Source organism: Lytechinus variegatus, chromosome 2 (assembly GCF_018143015.1).
Source record: "Lytechinus variegatus isolate NC3 chromosome 2, Lvar_3.0, whole genome shotgun sequence".
In the NCBI taxonomy this organism is placed as follows: domain Eukaryota; kingdom Metazoa; phylum Echinodermata; class Echinoidea; order Temnopleuroida; family Toxopneustidae; genus Lytechinus; species Lytechinus variegatus.
In genome coordinates, this window is record NC_054741.1 from 36574024 (window position 1) to 36593606 (window position 19583).

General features: G+C 35.4%; 1 protein-coding gene across 2 annotated transcripts; it reads left to right on the forward strand.

The window, feature by feature from the left end:
• Positions 1-24: 24 nt before the first annotated feature.
• LOC121407989 (GMP reductase 1-like) lies at positions 25-18626 on the forward strand. Of its 2 annotated transcripts, none has more exons than XM_041599278.1 (9): positions 25-710; positions 6259-6378; positions 7567-7650; positions 9211-9384; positions 9623-9704; positions 11207-11313; positions 12483-12525; positions 13754-13913; positions 14391-18626. In XM_041599278.1, the coding sequence occupies exons 1-9, from the start codon at positions 606-608 to the stop codon at positions 14578-14580; spliced, it is 1065 nt and encodes a 354-aa protein (XP_041455212.1). In that variant the 5' UTR covers positions 25-605; the 3' UTR covers positions 14581-18626. The 2 variants fall into 2 exon arrangements, with proteins under 2 accessions (XP_041455212.1, XP_041455213.1); XM_041599279.1 differs by having other exon boundaries at positions 29-692.
• Positions 18627-19583: the final 957 nt, after the last annotated feature.

The window sequence follows — 19583 nt, forward strand, 5'->3', positions numbered from 1 at the left end:
CGAACGCCAACGGAGTGAGAGATAGGCCGAAGGTCGAGGGTCCAAGAGGGTCCGATATACCGGTATGAAGCTGCACGAACTACTGTAATTCGTCTCGCTGTTTAGGCCGGGCTTTACAAACGCGCGCGCGGGAATCTATGCGAAGAATGTTTTGCATACATCTAGTGTTGTTGTGCTAGCAGTGCATTGCAGAAGCAGTGCAGTGATCGAGTGCTCATCTGGATTCTGCTCAATTGAAATCTACGACAGTTCTCTTTTTCTGAAATTTTGCAGAGCTCCAAAGTAGTCTACAATAATTAAATACAAAGCAAAAGTCTTTGTTTCAGGATTCAATTCAGACCGAAAGTGCTCAAGTCTTTGCTCACAACCACATCACTGGACTCTGTCTAATTCTATTATTGGCAATAGACCAGTTGTACTTTTTTGTTTTGGAATTGAATGGACCAACACTGAAAACAAAAGTTGCTTGCTCAAATCATAACTTAAAGGATACCGTATCCCAACAACCAGCAGAATCTTCTTAGTCTCATGCCAATTTTTACAGGAATTTAGTGACGTTCGAAGGTGCATCCACTGATCCATATTAGCGGACGTCAATTGCCAACATGCCAAGAATCGACAGCGACATCAAGCTAGACTTCAAAGATGTTCTTGTTCGACCAAAGAGGAGCACATTGAAGAGCCGATCGGAGGTGGAGCTCCAAAATAAAGTGAAATTTAGCTGCCATGGCTATTGAATGTGTGCAGTCGTTTTGGAGTGCTGCGGTTTTGAGTGTACATCACATGTGTGGTTGTTCACCTTTTTTGTATTACATTCATTATCAAATTCTAACAAGATTCAGATTGTCTAACATTAATTTTAAATTCACAGGCCTTAAATAAAAACTTATTTTGACTTACAGTACTACGACTTTTTTCATGTTCTAATTAAATACTTTGAATTTCATATTGCAAACTAATTCTGTGACTATTCACAATAGGCTATACATTTATTTCTTGTACAGAATTAACTAAGAGTTTGTATTTACAGGTAGATAAACATGAAGTGAATCCGATGAAGAAATGCCAGTATTGATTATTGTGATATATGAAAATTGATCCATTTTTATTAAAGGGATATTGTTCAAGATGGAAATCAACATTTTGATATTGTATTGAACTTTGATAGATCTAATTGAGAAAAAGGAGAAACCTAGAGTCCTCGACCTCCATGGGAAATCAAATTCATAGATTGGTAGCTATTATTACTTTGAATAATTTGAAACAGGCCTGATTAGGAGTCAATTAGAGAAAATGTTATCAGAAATAAGGCCCTGATAATAGCCATGGCAGCTTGATTTCAATTTTTCTTTTCACTATTTTTAAAAATGATGAAATAAGAATGTGACAGATTAGTCTGTATCGAGAAGTGAGAAGAAATATTAAAAGTTCTAGATTGAAATTTGATTCAAACTGCATCAACAAAAACACCACAAAATGATAAATTTCAGGGCTGCCAACCTTTGAGAAGAGTTTGGAGTGAGACATTGCGAGGGAGCGAAGCGACCAAGCCCGAGGGCGCATAGCGCCCAAGGGGGGGATGGTGTGGAAGGGGGGTGTCCCCCCTTCCACGGTAGGGAGCTTTTACAATTTTGCAATTTAAATGGTGCAATCTGGCACATACTTTTAACTCTGATTCCATAAATACATAAGGCAGGATTCAAATAGGTTGATTATTTTAAATGAAGTTCACTTACCTTGAAAAAATCCACATTTTTAAGTGCATTATTCCATATCAACTCTCTTTATAATAGCAGTGAAACCTCAACCTGTGATTATCTGCTGACCTTTTAATTGTTTCCTGCACCCCCCCCCCTAAATTTTGTTGCTTCCAGTGCCACTACTATTCATCATCTGGTCATTATTATTATTATTGTCAATTATTCACTAGAATTGAGTTTAAGATACCAATTTACGAAAATATAGGTTCTTGAATTATACAGAATACACCCAACATGCACAGTCACACAGACTAAATAAAAATTAAAATACTTTAACATCTAACGCAGATCGTCAGCCACACCGTCGATCTAAGTTAGGTCGGCGCTCGTGTAGTGGTACAGAGACAGTCAGTGTCACCCTCAATCACACTCGTTTTAGAGAAAAATTTAATCAAAATTTCGTTCACAATAGAATACACACAACATAGTTCATAGCACTGTATCAATTTATACAAGCATCCTTCCAAAGTCATTCTTACTATCATAATAATGGCATATAAAGGATCTGATCAAAACATATTTTCAAGACAAGACAAGAGACAACTTACCTACCGGCTGAAATCTGAAGTAGAAGTATACTGAGTTGCGCGGGCGCCGGTGCGGCATCTCAGCGCCGGGCCGGCGGGCTATCGCATGGCATGGCTGCTGGCATTGCATTGACACTCGATCGCTCGTTGTGTCTCGTGCGCACAAAACCCCCGCTTCATAGTAAAATTTTGACGCCACCCGCACTCACACGCGGAATACAGTAAGCCAATCGCAACTCCATATCTTGTCTTTGCGCGGCAAACCGAAACCAATTTGCATTGATGGTATATTAGCTTTGCGCTTGTGTGGTTAAAAACTTTGAAACTTTCGCCTGGCTGGGTTATAATGTTATTGAATAACCGATATAGGCTAATAAACTTTTTTTCTCTCTATTTTCGGGGTTCAGCGTGAGAATTCGTATGATCAGCGTGAGAGTGTGAGAATCGGGTGAAATGCGTGAGACTCACGCAGATTGTGTGAGAGTTGGCAGCCCTGAAATTTTATTCCTTTGTCAAATTTATGAATGCTTCAGGGGGCTTCAGGGTTTAATTTTTTTTACAAGTACCACAAATCTCAAGAAAGAACATTGGAAACCAGAGTTAAACCTGTGGATAGAGACCATGCACTCATGAGAGACAAAAAAAATATAAATAAATAAAAACTGCAAGATGGTTTTTACGGACAAATTTATGTGGTACGAGCTACTGTATGGTCAGTTCCCCCATGTCTGCGCGGTCTCCCAAGTCTGCGCACCCGCGTATCTGCGCGATTTTAGTTACAGAAGATACGCAACGTGCACGAACTTTACACATGCACTACATAGACAGCATAGACAGGTATTCATAAAAAAGTCCGACTCAAAATGGTGGAAAAATAATGAATTTAGGGCATTTCATGTGACAGCCTCAAAATACAGCTTTTGTCATCAAAATCCTCGAATCGTGTGCAAAGTGAATGAGTGCACAGACGTGGGGTACCATTTTTTTTTCAATCTGAAAATAACTGCCCGAGATTTTTTCCAAGAAAATTATATATTTCTTTCAAATTTTTATGAGATATTTGGCACACTAACTCATTATGATGTAAGGAACATTATCATCTGAAAGATTTTGTGAAATAAGAAGAAATTCATGTTAAATCTTAACTCAAATTGTTAGGTGCGCAGACTTGGGGCCCACCATCATACATGCTCCAATTTAAGAACTAAGGATAAACAAACAATTGTCTTAATTGGCAGGTTCTCTTGTTACTTGAACTTGTGCATGCTCATGTTACTCAAATTGGAAACCTTATAGTGGACTAACCATTATACTGCGAAAATTACAAATACCGGTATTGAAAATTCAAACATTTTAGCAGCAAGAAAGATAAATCAAATCTTGGACTAGTTGAATTTTCTTTCAAGCTTTCTCCTATTAGAAACCATAGTTAAATTTTCAAATCAAACAGAATATTATCTTTAAGGACAGGTTGATTTTCTTCAAATCTTTTGTCAAGTACAGTACTTAGGTACAATATTCATGTAAGTTATTGCAACACAGAAAAAAAATAGCATTATTTCTTCTCACTTCTCTGTTTTATTACATGTAAGGATTTAGCTAATATCTTATTGGTCTTTATCTTTGTAATGATGCAATGGATGCAGATTGGTCAGAATTCTACCATCTTCAATATCCAAATTGTTAGGTGTACAATGTTCTTTGCTGTGTGTGACCTATGATTATGAGGTTTTCTTTAGTTTACTATCAAATTTGATATAAGTTTGTTAAATCTTCTGCATGTGTATATTGTGGAGTGGTTCTGTATAATGCACTTTTTGTGGTCAAAATTTTACTACATGTATGTGAAGCTTAAAGGACAAGTCCACCCCAACAAAACTTGATCTGAATAAAAAGAGAAATATTCAACAAGCATAACACTGAAAATTTCATCAAAATCAGATGTAAAATAAGAAAGTTATGGCATTTTAAAGTTTCGTTTCATTTCACAAAACATTTATATGCACATTTTGGTCGGTATGCAAATGAGGAACTGATGACATCACTCACTATTTCTTTTGTATTTTATTATGTGAAATATTTTTATTTTCTCATCATTGTCATGTGAAATTAAGTTTCTTTCCTCCCTGAACACATGGAATTCCATTATTTTAACATTTTGTGCTTCAGGCAAGAAGGTTTTATGATCGTCTAATTCGTATAAATTGAAATATTGTATAATTCAAACAATAAAAAACAAAAGAAATAGTGAGTGAGTGACACCATTGACTCTCTCATTTGGATGTAACTGGCTCATTCATATAACTATTTTGTTAAAAATAAGCGAAACTTTGAAATGTCATAACTTATTTTACATCCGATTTTGATGAAATTTTCGGCATTGTGCTTGTCTGATTTTTCTTGATTCAAATCAACATTTTTCTGAGGTGGACTTGACCTTTAAGGGTAGGTTGCAGTTCAATCAAGCAATCATTGTCAAGTTCTATTGGAAAAGTATTCCTTTGATCATTATATTTATGGTTCTAGGCAGGTTTATGTAAAAATTCTGCACAATGGTTTTTCGTTCGAGGATTATCCAAATAAGGATGAATTGATAATTAATATGTCCCAATATCAAAGAAAATTTTAGAAAAATATGTTCTCTGATGGAATTCTCAGATTGAATCGTTATTGATAAATATAATATTGGCAAATGGCAATCTGATACAAAATATGAAATTTTAATCTTGTGCAGCTTCATATTATCAACAAAAATATTATGGCCTAGTCTTTTCACACATCACGCCCCAGCAGATAAAAGTAGCCATGATCTACCCAAAGCTTTATCTTCATCAGCAAAAGATCACGTTTCAGTCAGGTTCATATTAACTGACCTTTAGATATATCGGAGCAACATTCACTGATTGATAGCATGCATTATAAAGGGACATATATTGAGTGTAGGGTATTTAGGGGATAGTACAGGAGCAGATCATTGCACATCTAATTGCTAAATGGGCTCTAAATTGACAGGAATGGATAGTGAAGGGGTTTTTATCATGGGTGAGAAATCGATCCTGGCTTGTTTTCAGTTTGAGTGCAAGGCAAATAGGTGAGATTGGGTTGGCTGTTTGCTTCTGTTTCAGGGATGGGGTTGCAACTTTATTATATTGGGGGTGTTTCTTATGGTTACATTTCAAGGGGTGGGGTTGCAAACTTGCAATTTATTATATTTTGGTTGCATCTTATGATGGTTACAATGAGTAGTAATTTACTGTGCTCCCCCCCCCAAATAAGAATTTGTAAAAACAAATTCACCAAGACCTTTTTATGAACCATGGTGACAGTGTCATATTCATCAAAGTTTACAAGTTTGGCTTTTAGTTTTGGACTGAAAAAAAATTAAATTATCCATTCTCATTCCTCAATGTGTAAGAATATTTACTGGCTACACTGCATATCTACATGTACAAGTACTTGACTTCATTTTGTCAATACTGATATGCAATAAACCAAAGGCTTAATTGTGCCTGTTTTACACTTGTCAATGATTGAACAATATCAAAGATTGAACCCTTTAGGTTAGGCATTACTATTTATTACATCCTACTTATTGCAACTTAAATGTTTTGTTGTTTAGCATGCAGTTACAATACATTGTACACACCAATCATTTATATATTATTTCATTCTCTCCACCCTCTAAACATACATGTATACCCCCCCCTTTCACACTCGCCATCTGTCTCTGTCTTTGTTTCTGTGTCTCTCATTGTCATTTTGTCATTGCCCCTCAACCTCCTTTCTCCCATTCTCCATTCCACAATCCTCTCTCTCCCTTCTTCCTTTCACTCATCCATGGCATGTCTTTCCTTCCTCATCTGCCCCCCCCCCCTTCTCTCTCTCTCTCCATCCCCTCTATCTCCATTTCTCCCTACACATTCCTCGGGTTTCTTTCCTCGTATCTCTACCTATTTCGCTTAACGTTGTAGGTAAATTTGGAGAGGAGTTACATCTTCAGGAACTCAAAGAAATCCTACAATGGCGTCCCAATCATGGCAGCTAACATGGACACGGTGGGCAATTTTGAAATGGCCAAGGCTCTAGCAAGTGTAAGTTCATTTTCTCAAAGCCTAGACATGTATACCTTGGGCCTGTAACAAACAGCTTATCAATCATACAACACTTTTTTAAACAATTGATTGCATTGACCACAATATACAATCAATCGTGAAAATCAAGCGTACGATTAATCGCTAAACTTAGGGGGTGTTGCAAGAAAATATTTGCGATCAATTGCAAATATTCTGTTGCAATTTTACAACTGATAGATCAACATTAGCTGTAGCAAATCAGAGCAAACTTGTTTCAAGGAGCAGATTAGCAATCATTCACTAATTTGCAATTAACTGCAAGACATATGATTGATTTAGGGACCAAAAATTGACTTGTGATTGATCGCACGTTTTTTTGCAACACCCCATTAGTGTTACGAGCCCCTGGACCGGTATTCAGTTGAAAGTATTGATTGAGAAAGTATTTTACTTGGCTATCTTGCTTACAATTGTATTCAGATCACATGTAAGTACCGATATTTTACTCTATTAAGCCAAATTTAAGCAAATAACTTTCACTTCTAACTACTGTGACGTCTTAAAGTTTTAAATGATATGCAATGCTGATGCATATATTTATCTGTGACTCTGTGTATGGCTGTGTGAGATACACACAGATAAATACAATGTTCATATTATCCCTCACTTTCTGGGACATAGCCCGGCGGATTTGTGTGTGGCTATATATGATAAATTGTTAGTGGGTCACTATTATGGGAGATAAGATGACAATGTTGTTGAATTATTATTAAAGGTAAAAGACAGTAGTTGCAGCAAACGACTGTTTCATGAGAAAGTCTTTTGAATCAAGGTTAATTGTCAAAATATCATACATATAGATCTGGTATAATGTAAACATGATATCTTTGTAAAATCATGAAACCTTAGATCAAATTGTTATTTCTGATATTCACTGATGCAGAAAAGCATATGTGGGATACTGTATTCATATTGCTTGAAAAATACTTGACATTTGATAGAATTCTATGCTTATTTTGCTCATTTCACAGCATTTACACATTTTCTTCCAGAGCTATTTAGCACATATTTTTATTTATACACATTATAAACACTTTGGTGCTAATAAATTCTGTGTGAAGTCATTTTGACATTGTTACCACAACTAGTATTTATCTATTTTGCTTATTTATATGTATTAATTTCATTTTATTTGTTTTCTTACAGCATGGTCTGTTTTCGTGCATCCACAAACATTATTCTGTTCAAGACTGGGTTGATTTCGCTACCAACAATCCAGAGACATTGAAAGTAAGATTTTTATCTGGACATCAGGGTCTGTATCATAAAAATTACCATTATGGTAACTCTGCCACGCAATGGTAACTTGCATGGAATCTTGGATTTAGATTGGCTGTTAATTATTATTGGCTGTTTATTAACTTTCTCAAGTTGATTTTATGACATTGATATAATTTTTTATGATGTTGACTTGTTATGATTGTATTTATTTGATTTATATTTTGTTGAAAATGAAATGAATGAAATGAAAATTAAATTCTCGTTACCATGGTAGCTACCATTGGATGGCAAAGTTACCATGATAGTAACTTTTATCCAACGGGGCTGAGGAAAAAATATATTCTTTTCATGTTGTTAAAAAAGAGAGTTTGTAATTAACCCGGTAGCAAGTGATGGGGTTCTTTTGAATATTTTAGGGACAATCTGGAGATATGCCTGTATTAAATAAATAGTTTTTTTTTACATATCTATTACTGCATTGTTAATTTGCTCTGATGCGACTCTAGGATCTAATTAGGATGGAAACTGATATTAATTATTAATTGTCATGTATTGGTATTATTGATTTGGGGGCAAATAATTCTATTAAAGCTATTCTCCAGAAGACTGTCTCATGAAAGTTATCCGTAGTGTTGACACCTGGGTTGTTATCCGACAGTACCATAGTAACAGACTCCTTTCCTCAGCCAATTAATATATTTATGAGGCGCCGATCTATCTAGTTGCCTATTCAGTGGCGCACTATATATTACCCCGGCTGTAGCTCCAGCTGCTAAAGGCGCTTGGTGCATTCAAGGAATTAATCCTGCCGGGTACCCATTCACCTCACCTGGGTCGAGTGTAGCACAGTGTGGATAAATTTCTTGCTGAAGGAAAACACGCCATGGCTTGGATTAAAACTCACGACCCTCTGTTTGAAAGGCGAGAGTCAGAACCACTAGATCATGACGCGCCCAATTAAACCATGGATAGTTATCAGATCTGACAACTTGTCAGACTGTGGCAAATTTTGGTTAATGCTGTAATACCAGGTTCATTCAAATCTAAAAATTGATTGAATGTTTTCGTGGCATGGAGATCTTATGTGTTGACACCCATGAAATGTATGATTTAGATTCGTTGATATCTCAGTTAATTATCTTATGTTATAAGACTCAAGTTTAGGAATCACAAGATTACAGTAAGAAGCCACAAGTCCACAAAGGTATAGACTATACTATGGCATTAAATCCCACTTCCAGTTTTTATGAGTAATCGAACACGATGTATTAATATGGACCAAAGGCAAACTGAAATACAATGAAGTCTGTTCCTCAGTAAGGGAAAGGGTACATAAGAGGAAATCTCATCTATGAATATGCAGTAATACTCTGAGCATAATCTGGCCAATGATTCGGTATGTTGCATATAATTTACAGCAATCAACTAGGAATTACAGTAAGTGTGTGTCATTACAAGTCACAAAATAAGTCTTTATAAAACAGACACTTCCCAGGTATAACTTTTATTTCTGCTCATGTTGATTTCTGTCTTCTCAACTTGTGTATCTCTTCATGTTTTCTCACATAGAATGTAGCGGTTAGTTCCGGAACGTCGCAAAAGGATGCTGAGAAAGTGGCCGAGATCATCGCTGCCATACCGGCCATCCAGTACATCTGTCTTGACGTTGCCAATGGCTACTCAGAGGTCTTTGTCCAGACCGTCAAAGAGTTCAGGCAGAACTTTCCAGAGCATACCATTTTTGTGAGTGTAAAATATTTTTTTAAATTGTCGGGATGGGTTCAGGAATGAAAAAGATCAAATTTTTCTTTTGTGGAAATCTCATCGTAAAATAATCTTTCTGATGTGTAACTTTCCTTCGTGCTTGATGAAAGCCATAATGTCCAGTTGAGTCATTAAATGATTCAATTGGTGAATTACGAATCATTCAGTATATTCAAGTGAGTAATTTTTTTTCCTGCCATTTTTTAAAATGTTTTAGGCTGGTAACGTAGTAACGGGAGAGATGGTTGAAGAACTGCTTTTAGCTGGAGCTGATGTCATCAAGGTTGGAATTGGACCAGGTTAGTGAACTAGGCCCCGTTAATGAAAGTGTGTTGAAGGTAATCCTTCCCGGGAACTCAAGATGGCGTTCTTGGGCATACGTACATGTACGTGCTGCAGACACGCTAGCTGCCCATTGACACCAACGCTATATGCAGTTGCCATGTTTTGAATGCCCAAATTCTGAGGATTCACAGTTCAGCTACTATTTGAAGATCCTAGCAGGCTGGCTCCGCCTTCTGCTTTGTAAAGTGACGTCAGCAGATGTTTGTGCTAGTGCTGTAACAGCTGTTGTAACCAATAGCATTGCAGTATTATGTGTGCTACGCGACAGGCTGATGATTGATAGCTACATGCAAATTACACAATCTTTGTAATGAAGATGGTGGCAAGTACAGCATGTAACAGTGCCATCCAAAAGTGCCCTCTTGAGTTCCAGGGAGGGATTACCTTTTAATCCAGCTCGGCGACATCTCTATGGAAAGCCAAGGTGGACAATAATCGTCTGTGGAAAGTCTTAATATGCTAATGTACTGCACTGGATGCATGGACTTCCGGAAATCTGCAATCGAAGAAGTGTGAAATTTGAAAAATTTTGTTCAGATAGAACAAAACTCTGCTTGCAAATTGGAGAAGATGCAGATGCAGAATTTGCACACATCTTCTATGAAAGACATGGAAGCATATGTCTGTTCACAGATGATGTTCATAGAGATGTCTTTGAGCTAGAGTTGTGATGCCTTATGATTCAGGCCCTGAACTTCAAAATACTGTCATAGACCCAAGTATATAATACTGATAGTCTTGATACATGTACCTTATTGAAACAATGAAAAATATTTCATGAATTTTATTTAAGTCAAATGTACAATCTTTATTGAAAAATAGATTCTTCATTAAAAATAAGATGCATTGATAAATGCTGTAAACCTTTTGGTAAATATCATGTATTCAAAGGTGAACAGTCCATCATTCCAGTGGGGCATATACTGTAAGACTACAAGATCAGAATGTTGCATCCTGGCTAAAGATACAGATCTAGAATCAAAGCGTGTAGTTTAGATATAGAACTGATGGTGTTCAAAATGACTGTAGTATACTGGCTTTAATGTGTAGCATGTCTTTATGCTCGTTACTTTGGGATCTCGAATGGCATTTAGTTCAAAAACACTGTTGCATCATGGGATAGGAAAGGGGGGCACTCTGCATTTCAGTTAAACTGTTGAACCAGCCTGCCTTTTCCTTCGATTTTATCATGACCTCTTGAAAACATGTGCAAAAATGGTTCAATGATTACAAAGTGTTAAAAAAAGAATTTTCCTGCACAAAATGTTGCCAAACCAGCAATGCAAATACTGTTACTTCAATATTTCTTCTTAGTGGATAGAATTAAAAAAAAAGGTTTTTATCACATCCCTTGGTTATACATGTATCTACTGCAAGATTTTTCGTATTTGGAATATGATTTACCAGTATTCCAAATCTGTAGTATATCAATTTGATATTTTTCTTAATTTGTTAGGTTCTGTGTGTACCACGAGGAAGAAAGCTGGTGTAGGATACCCACAGCTGAGCGCTGTCATTGAGTGTGCAGACGCTGCTCATGGACTGAATGGACATATCATATCGGTACATTATAATCATTTAATCTGGTTTATTTTTCCATATTTACAATTGAAATTAGTTTTTATAAAGGGCTTTACAACTAAATTCATTGGACCAAACCATGGAAGTGGGATTATTATTCTGAATGGTCATTGTCTTCCCATCTCATTACATATCAATGGAATGCTCTATCCGATTACATTTACCATAAGTGATTGTTAGTATACAAATGGCGAATATGCATGAGTGCGATGGTGTGAGATTTCGCATGAGGTGAAAGAAAGATGCTCTATTCAACGAGGTGTTAGCCGAGTTGAATAGAGTGTCTCTACCTTTCATCGAATGCGAAATCAAATCTCGCACCATTGCATGAATAAGAATATTCGCTATTTGTTATGTAACACACCTTAGAGTTTGGTGAAAATCTAAAAAAATAAGTGTTTCCCTGCAATAATCTATGAAAAGGGAACAAAAATATTGATAGCGAAAGGCAAAATCTCACTAGTGCACATGACCTCGGGCAGCATGCGCATTTAGCCAGCACGCTGTATGCGTACTTTACCTTCATTTTGTTACTGAGTGCAATGAATTGAATCGTATTGTGACGTCATCTCCTCAAGCCATGCTACAGTACATTTTAAATGGTACGTTGTGTGTGCAATGGTACGAATGTTTGACATACAGTCTCCCATTTTCTACAACAAGCTGAGTAGGCGTTGTACAATACTGGTCATCAGATGATAGTAGGCAGGATAGCATCAAATGTAAAAGGAATATTTCATTTTTGGGAGCTACTTTCACAACCTACTGCCTAAATCTGCAACATTGAATGAGCTTTATGATTGTAGATACTGGCAATTTTCCAGGGCTTATGAGCATTCTGGGGTACGAAATTACCCCTAGCCCCCATTTATTATTATTTTTTTCCTTGTATATCCTAAAATGGAATTAGATGAAGTAACCAATGACTACTAGTAATAGAATGAGTAATTTTAGACAAAATGGCACTGACTGGGAATGCAATGCAACCAAACAGGCATATTAAAGACAAAGTGGTATTTCCTCAACAGGGAATTCACCTGTAATCACCTCTCGTCCTGACTATTGACTTCGGCAATGATAATAAAGTAGCACTGGACACCTAAGAAACCAAGATAAATCTTGAAAAATTCCCTTTCTTTGATTTTATACAGGACGGCGGATGCACATGCCCCGGTGATGTTGTCAAGGCTTTTGGTAAATATTTATATTCTACAATTTCTTTATTTTTCTCTCAGTATACTCATTGTATAAGGACACTTTTTCATGAAATTTGGGCCTAAGGGTAATCAAGTGTCACTGGTTATTTTAAGGTTAAAGATCATTTTGGGGTCAATGAGCTTTAAAGGGAAAGTTCACCCTGAAGAAAACTTTGTTGTAAAAATAGCAGAAAAAATAATAAAAAATATTGGTGAAGGTTTGAGGAAAATCCATTAAAGAGTAAGAAAGTTATTAGAGTTCAAAATTTCGGATTTGTGACGTCATAAATGAGCAGCTGCCCCATGTGTTATGTAATATAAAATTTATGAATTTCAAATTTTGTATGGTTCCGATGACTTAATTTTGTTTTCTTTTCATGATCGGGTGTGAAATGATTTGTCTATTGATATACAAATGTTACAGTGAAAACCATTTTCAATTTTCTGAGAAAATGACATTTCATTAATTTTTTACCATTCGCTATGTAGGAATGCTACTCGCATATGACGTCACAAATCAAATAATTGAAATTCTAATAACTTTTTAATTATTTAATGAATTTTTCTCAAACCTTCGGCAATATTATTTATTATTTTTTCTGCTATTTTTACAATAAACTTTTTGTCAGGGTGAACTTCCCCTTTAACCATGTAATACTATTACATCTATCTTGTACAATAAGGCCAATTTGGATAAACATGTGAAGATTTCCAAATAATTAGACTCAACAGCAATGTGTATTTGCTATAAATAGATCATTTTACACAGAATAAATCCTGAAAGTGATAATGAAGTACAGCAGAGGAGCAGTTTGGTTTTAGGCATCAAATTTGTTCTAGAGTAGAAATATTCTATTGCAGAACATACACTGCACAAGGATGTGTGCTTTATTGAGTACTCAAGCATTGATAGAAAGCCTACAGAAATTTGATCTTGTTGGTAATAATTATGCATCTCATATCTTAAGTTTATTGGGAGGAGACAGCTGCCATCAAAATAAACAATAATACAGGACCTTGACTCTAAAAGAATGCAATTTTCATCCATTTTAAATGGAGTCAGGGAACACTTCATAGTAGAGGGTAATATTTGCTTTAAAGATTTTGGAAAAAGAGGGGGCAGGGGCATGCTCCGTCTGTGCCCCCTCCCGTGGATCTGCTTCTGATCATGTAGAATTGATGATCATTATTAAAAGTTGATTTTTTAAAAACTTCTTACTCTCAAGGTGCTGGAGCAGATTTTGTGATGCTGGGAGGAATGTTTTCAGGTCATGACCAGACAGAAGGTGAAGTGATAGAACGCAATGGGAAGAGAATGAAACTCTTCTACGGTATGAGCTCTGCAACGGCCATGAATAAACACGTCGGTGGAGTCGCAAACTACAGGTAGATCTCAGAGCATTGTATCAGAATACAGGGTTTCGTTTGACATTTCAACAATCAGAAAAAAAAAATTGAATTGTCGGCAAGATTTTAGAACTCATTTGCAAAGCTCCAAATCTGTGGACAAGATGGCATGCCAGTAATTTGGGAACTATCAATATCCGTTTTTAGCAAGAAATGATATTTATAAGCTGGAAATGATCTCAAGAAGTGATCAAATGATTCTAAAATTTTCTGATAATTTCATCGGCATCTAAGCTTGTCACAAAGGGTTTAAGTATGAAATATATTCCAGTTGAACTCCTTTATAGTTTAGATCCAAATTATACATATCAAGTAGTTTTAAATCATTATTACAGTACCAAAGATTTTCATCAGGAATCTCATAAATCTTTCTCTAAACTCCCTTCATCTATTGAATAAACATTTAACCAAATTCCCTTATCGATGAATTTGTATTGGAAATCAATCTTTAAACAGAGCCAGTGAAGGGAAGACGGTCGAGGTTGCTTACAAGGGAGACGTGAATATGACAATATTGGACATCTTGGGAGGTTTGCGCTCTGCCTGTACGTACGTTGGTGCCAGTAAGTTGAAGGAGCTCAGTCGCCGCACAACGTTTATCCGCGTCACGCAACAAACCAACGATATATTTGGACATCAAACCTAATTCGTCCTGACTGATTCAGTATCTAGCTTCATGGTCATCATTATAATCCCTACATGCTGCTGGGGGTCATAAAGCTGTTTGTAAAGTTACGCACAACTGAAACGAGTTCCTTGGTGCTATGTCAGTTACAAAGGTAAATGTAATTTAGCACAAGAAAGGGTCAACAGTCATAACTGACGAACAGCTTTTAATATGAATTATCCACCAGATGTGCTTATGGAAGTCTATTTATTTGTGGAGAAAAGTATTAGATACATATTCCCCACATATACATAGACTACCAGTAAATTGATTGCATACATTTTTAAAAATCAATCGTGAGACATTTCTTGTGCCCTGGAGCACAAAAAATATGATTTTTTTTTATTAATCTCAAACGTAAGGCCAAGAAACACCACATAGCTTCCAACAGTAGATTTCATTTGATTGGTATTCATTTCATTATTATTCAAAAACTGATTCATGGATAACTGTGAAATTTGGTAGATATACTGTATGTCTGGTATTACATTAATATCCGAATGTGTTTTAGGGCATAGATAAATGAAGTGAATAGTCGCATATTTGTTTTTTAGTATTTTCTTAAATTCATCATTTAACTCTAAACCGGGGGGTTTGAGCCCTCGTGTGATATTTGCAGTTGGCTGATGACCACCTCGTTTTGTAATCACATAGTAGCTCAAGAAAGGTATCACTGAACTTTGTCTACAAAATAATGGAGAATATACATTTTTCAGAATTGCCACTAACAATTGATTTGACATCCTAAGCCATTTGAATCATACTTTTAATTTTCATTTTGATTAATCCATGAAGCAAAGTATAATGGGGAATTGGGTGTCAGAAGTACAGAGAGTTTTGTTATTTTATTCACTGGAATTTCTATTGTATATGTTTCCTTTGTCCTTTTTATTCTGGTTGTTAATATTTGAAATGTGTACATATGTGTCACTTATTGAGCTAGGGGTGGTTGAAATAGTCACCTATATCATATTTGTCAAATGTAAATCATTGTTGCTCCATTTTACCAGGTGGGTGTTTCATAAAGCTGTTTGTTAAGTTACGAATGACTTTACGCACGACTGGAACATGTTCCTAGGTCATAACTCAATTACATCTGGATGATCTAGGGATATCACATAGCACAAGAAAGGATCACCAGTTGTGAGTAAAGTCGTTCGTATCTTACAAACAGCTTTATAAAACACCCACCAGGGTTGCAGTCCTATTTTGACTCGCAAAGCACATTTTCTTTTTGTCTCGCCTGAATGAAGTTCGTTAGAGACATAGTGATCACTTTTCCTGTTGATCTGTTAGTCTGTTCCAAAATGTTCAAGTTTTTGTTCAACTTGCTTTCATTTCTTTATTTCTGTATCAATTATGATCATACTTGGTACATATGATCCTTAGGTAAGACCACACGTGTGTCCAATAGGATGATATGGTCAAAGGTCATCTAGGGCTCAAAAGGTCAAATGATATGAGGTCATGATCACCTTTTTTTTAAGTGTTTGTATTTCAGTCACAGCAACTGATTGAAAATGCTCATGACAAGTACTTTTATTGAATGTATTCATTCCTCTACAGTTGTGTGTGCTGGGTCTTTAATTATCTGTGGTTCACAAGAATAAATTGATCATTTGTTGTACTGAAGTGTGCAAACTTTGCACTGGGTATGTTTTTTATATATTGAATACACACCATTTTAAACCAAGGGGAAAAGATAGTAAGTAGAGGTGATAAGATATGTCACTGTTATCACATGTTCAAGTCATCTGAGTTCTTTTATAGATAGTATAGGCTGAATTTAAAAAAAAGTTCATATCGATCAGGGAATGGTTCTGTAACACTAAATATCATGTAGCGTCTTCTCCATGTGCATGTAACAAGGCATTCTAAATACATGTAAACAACCAAACTTTAGATAAATGCTTGCAAGCATTGGAATGTGTATTTTACCACGTGTAATATGTGTTTTCATTCATGCATTCAGCTATAACTCCTTTGCAGGTTAATGATCACCGTAGCTTTGAATGAAACTGAATCACGGAATGAGAAAACAGAAGCTTCGTTTCTCATGAATTTGCTCTTGTTCTTAAAATGGACTTGCCTTTCAGAGATATGCATATCATCATTATATACCTTAAGTTGAGAATATTTTAGTTGTAATGAAAGCAGAAAAAATATGAGAGAAAATATTGGTAAAGGTTTGATTAAAATCTGTTTTCAAATAATGAAGCTATGAATTTATAATTCTTTTTTTTTATTTTTTGACATGGATGAGCAGCTCCTATATGTTGTGTGAAATGATAAACTCCCAAAATAGCCATTTTCTCCAACATTTGGAAATTATTTTATTTTTGTGGGGGATATATCATCAAACCCATCATTTCACACTACATTCTATAAGAAAAACATTTGTATTTTTCACATTCCATTAGAAAATGAAATTTATAGAATTCACACCATGCGCTACATGGGGAAGCTGCCTACATACACATAAGATACCACAAAATAAAAAAGTAATAAAAGATGTAACACTTATTATTTGATAAATTTTGGTCAAAGCTTCACCATTATTTTCCATATTATCTGCTTTTATTGAAACCATCTTTGTAAGGGTGAGCTTCCCCTTTTTTGATACCAATGCCATCAGCTGAAAGCTAGTTGGCAATTTGACAAGTTGGGCAATGTGAACCATGTCCCATGAGGGCTGGTCTATATTATTTGATCACTTATGCCTTGATAAAAGCACAAAGCAGTTTTGAGTACCGGTAGTACTTGTATGTGTCATCGCATTCATGTTTATTTCTCCCTCTGCAAAGAGGTTCATCATTGAAAGTTGTCCATCATTTAAGGTAGTCCATCCTTTTGAATCAGACAAGAAAATTCTGGTTATATTACTGAATGCATTAACTTTGATCCTCAGGTCAGTACATATTGTAGTAATTTACAACATTTTAGTTAATGTTTGGTTAATCATGGACCTATTGGGTGCACTATTATGGAGTTGGTATTTCATGCACAAGTTACAATTTTTGTGTCATCCTGCAGCAAAAAGCTGTATTGGAGTAAATGTGAGAGTAGTCCTTGCCTTACATCACTATGACATCATCAATGTGGCCAATTTGAAGTTTCCATGGGTATAGCGATTACCAGTTTTTACAACTTTAAAAAATTCATCCTATTCTGTCAAAACTTTCACCTAATGTACTGGGTTGGATTCCCCTCTAAGTTCATTATTCTGCTGGTTTATGTTGGTGTTAACAGACAGCACTAACTGTATTAAACTCTAAACTTGTTCTTTTTGATTTGTGACTGTCTAATACTGTCTAACAAAAATTGTTTGGAGTTAAATATATCATGACATGGCAAGATATGACAGGGTCTTTTGGGCTGGTAGGGATGCATTTCTCTAGATGTACACCGTGCTGCCACCACACAAAGTTTTTTCAGACTTTATAGAACTTACATTTTCACCTGGACTATGTATTGCTTTTTTTAAATCTGAATATGAGGATCTTGCTGTTCAGTGTATTCATTTTCACTATACTTGTTGGCATATATAGCATCAGACATTTTCTACCCTCAAATATTTTAGAGTGTTTTCTTTTACTATCATGATTTTATTATGGATTGATTTACTATTAGTTAAAAAGGAAAAAGAAATATTTATGGGCAGCTGATGTGATTTTAGCCTGTAGTATATAGAGCAAAGATTGTTATTGATATTTTTTTGCATTTTCCATAATTTTTCCTTTCATTTTTTAAGTCATTATTTCTATAAAAATAGCAATACTTTGGAAAATCTCAAATGTTGTTTGAGGTATTTGTAATATTTTCCATTTTTTGTAGTGAACCCAATTTAACTTCATATCATGTATAATAGGAGAAATTTGCTGTTGTAGCAAATCTATCTTTGCGATGTTATTTTGATATTTAGCATGTAAAACTTAAGCCACACAAATAAGCTATGACTAACTTAAATAGCGGGTTACTTTTCCTATCTCCTTTAATCATTACTTTGATGTCTTTTAGCAATAAAAGACAATAAACATGATACAGTACTTATTGATGGAACCTTCAGTAATATGGTACTCAACTATAAGAAATTTCTGTGAAGTATGTTACCAAGAAATTGGAAATTATTTAGATATTCCATCCTTTATCCTAAAGGTTTGCAGGTCTTCATTATTTCCTTTATCTTTTGGTGCAAACTTCTGCCATACTGCTCACGTTAAGCACATTTGTAATAACAACAGACTTGCATTTTCTTTAAACACGGCTAATATTGTAGTGCCTGTGCAGTAGTAAAATCAATATACTATTATGTTACAAACTTTTGATGAAAGAATTGTGAAAAAAATTGTCTTTTTGCATAGATTTCAAGAATGTCAAACTTTGAAAGTCAGGTTATTTAAAGTGGTCTTATACGAGGATTAAATCTTCTGAAAGCTCCACACCTAATATCACTGGCTAGCTGACTGCATTGTATTGATTACCTTGTATTTCATTTCAGCAAATCTGCTATGACTTCATATAAATATGATTATTAAAATGATAGTGTTGTGTTGATGACTTGTGGGTTACAAAGGTACTGTTGTAATAATCTTGCAAAATGTTTTCACCATGCAGCAACATAGGTGTTGTATAATTTGTTTGTATTGCATATTTAGTCATGCTAACCCACCACTATGCTGTGAAGATGTGTGTATAATAAAGATGAAAATGCAGCAATGTCTATTGATTCAAGAGTTTGAGTGCTTGTGTATGCTTTTGAATATTTTTATTCATTCATTCATTTATTTATTTTTTATTTATTTATATATTCAGTTAGTTATTTAGTTACTAGTAGTTAGTTATTTACCTCTCGTAGGAACACCCTATCAGCAATTGCTTTTTTTTCGTAGGGATCAAAAAAATAGTCTGTACCCTTCCCCCCCCCCCTCTGTCTCTCTCCACCTTTATATCTCTTTTATGTTTGTCTCTTACACCATCCCACC

Coding starts and splice junctions, on each gene's coding strand:
- LOC121407989 (XM_041599278.1), top strand. CDS start 606: ATGCCAAGAATCGACAGCGACATCAAGCTAGACTTCAAAGATGTTCTT. Junction 711..6,258: donor AGGTGGAGCTCCAAAATAAA/GTGAAATTTAGC, acceptor TTAACGTTGTAG/GTAAATTTGGAGAGGAGTTA. Junction 7,651..9,210: donor ACAATCCAGAGACATTGAAA/GTAAGATTTTTA, acceptor TTTCTCACATAG/AATGTAGCGGTTAGTTCCGG.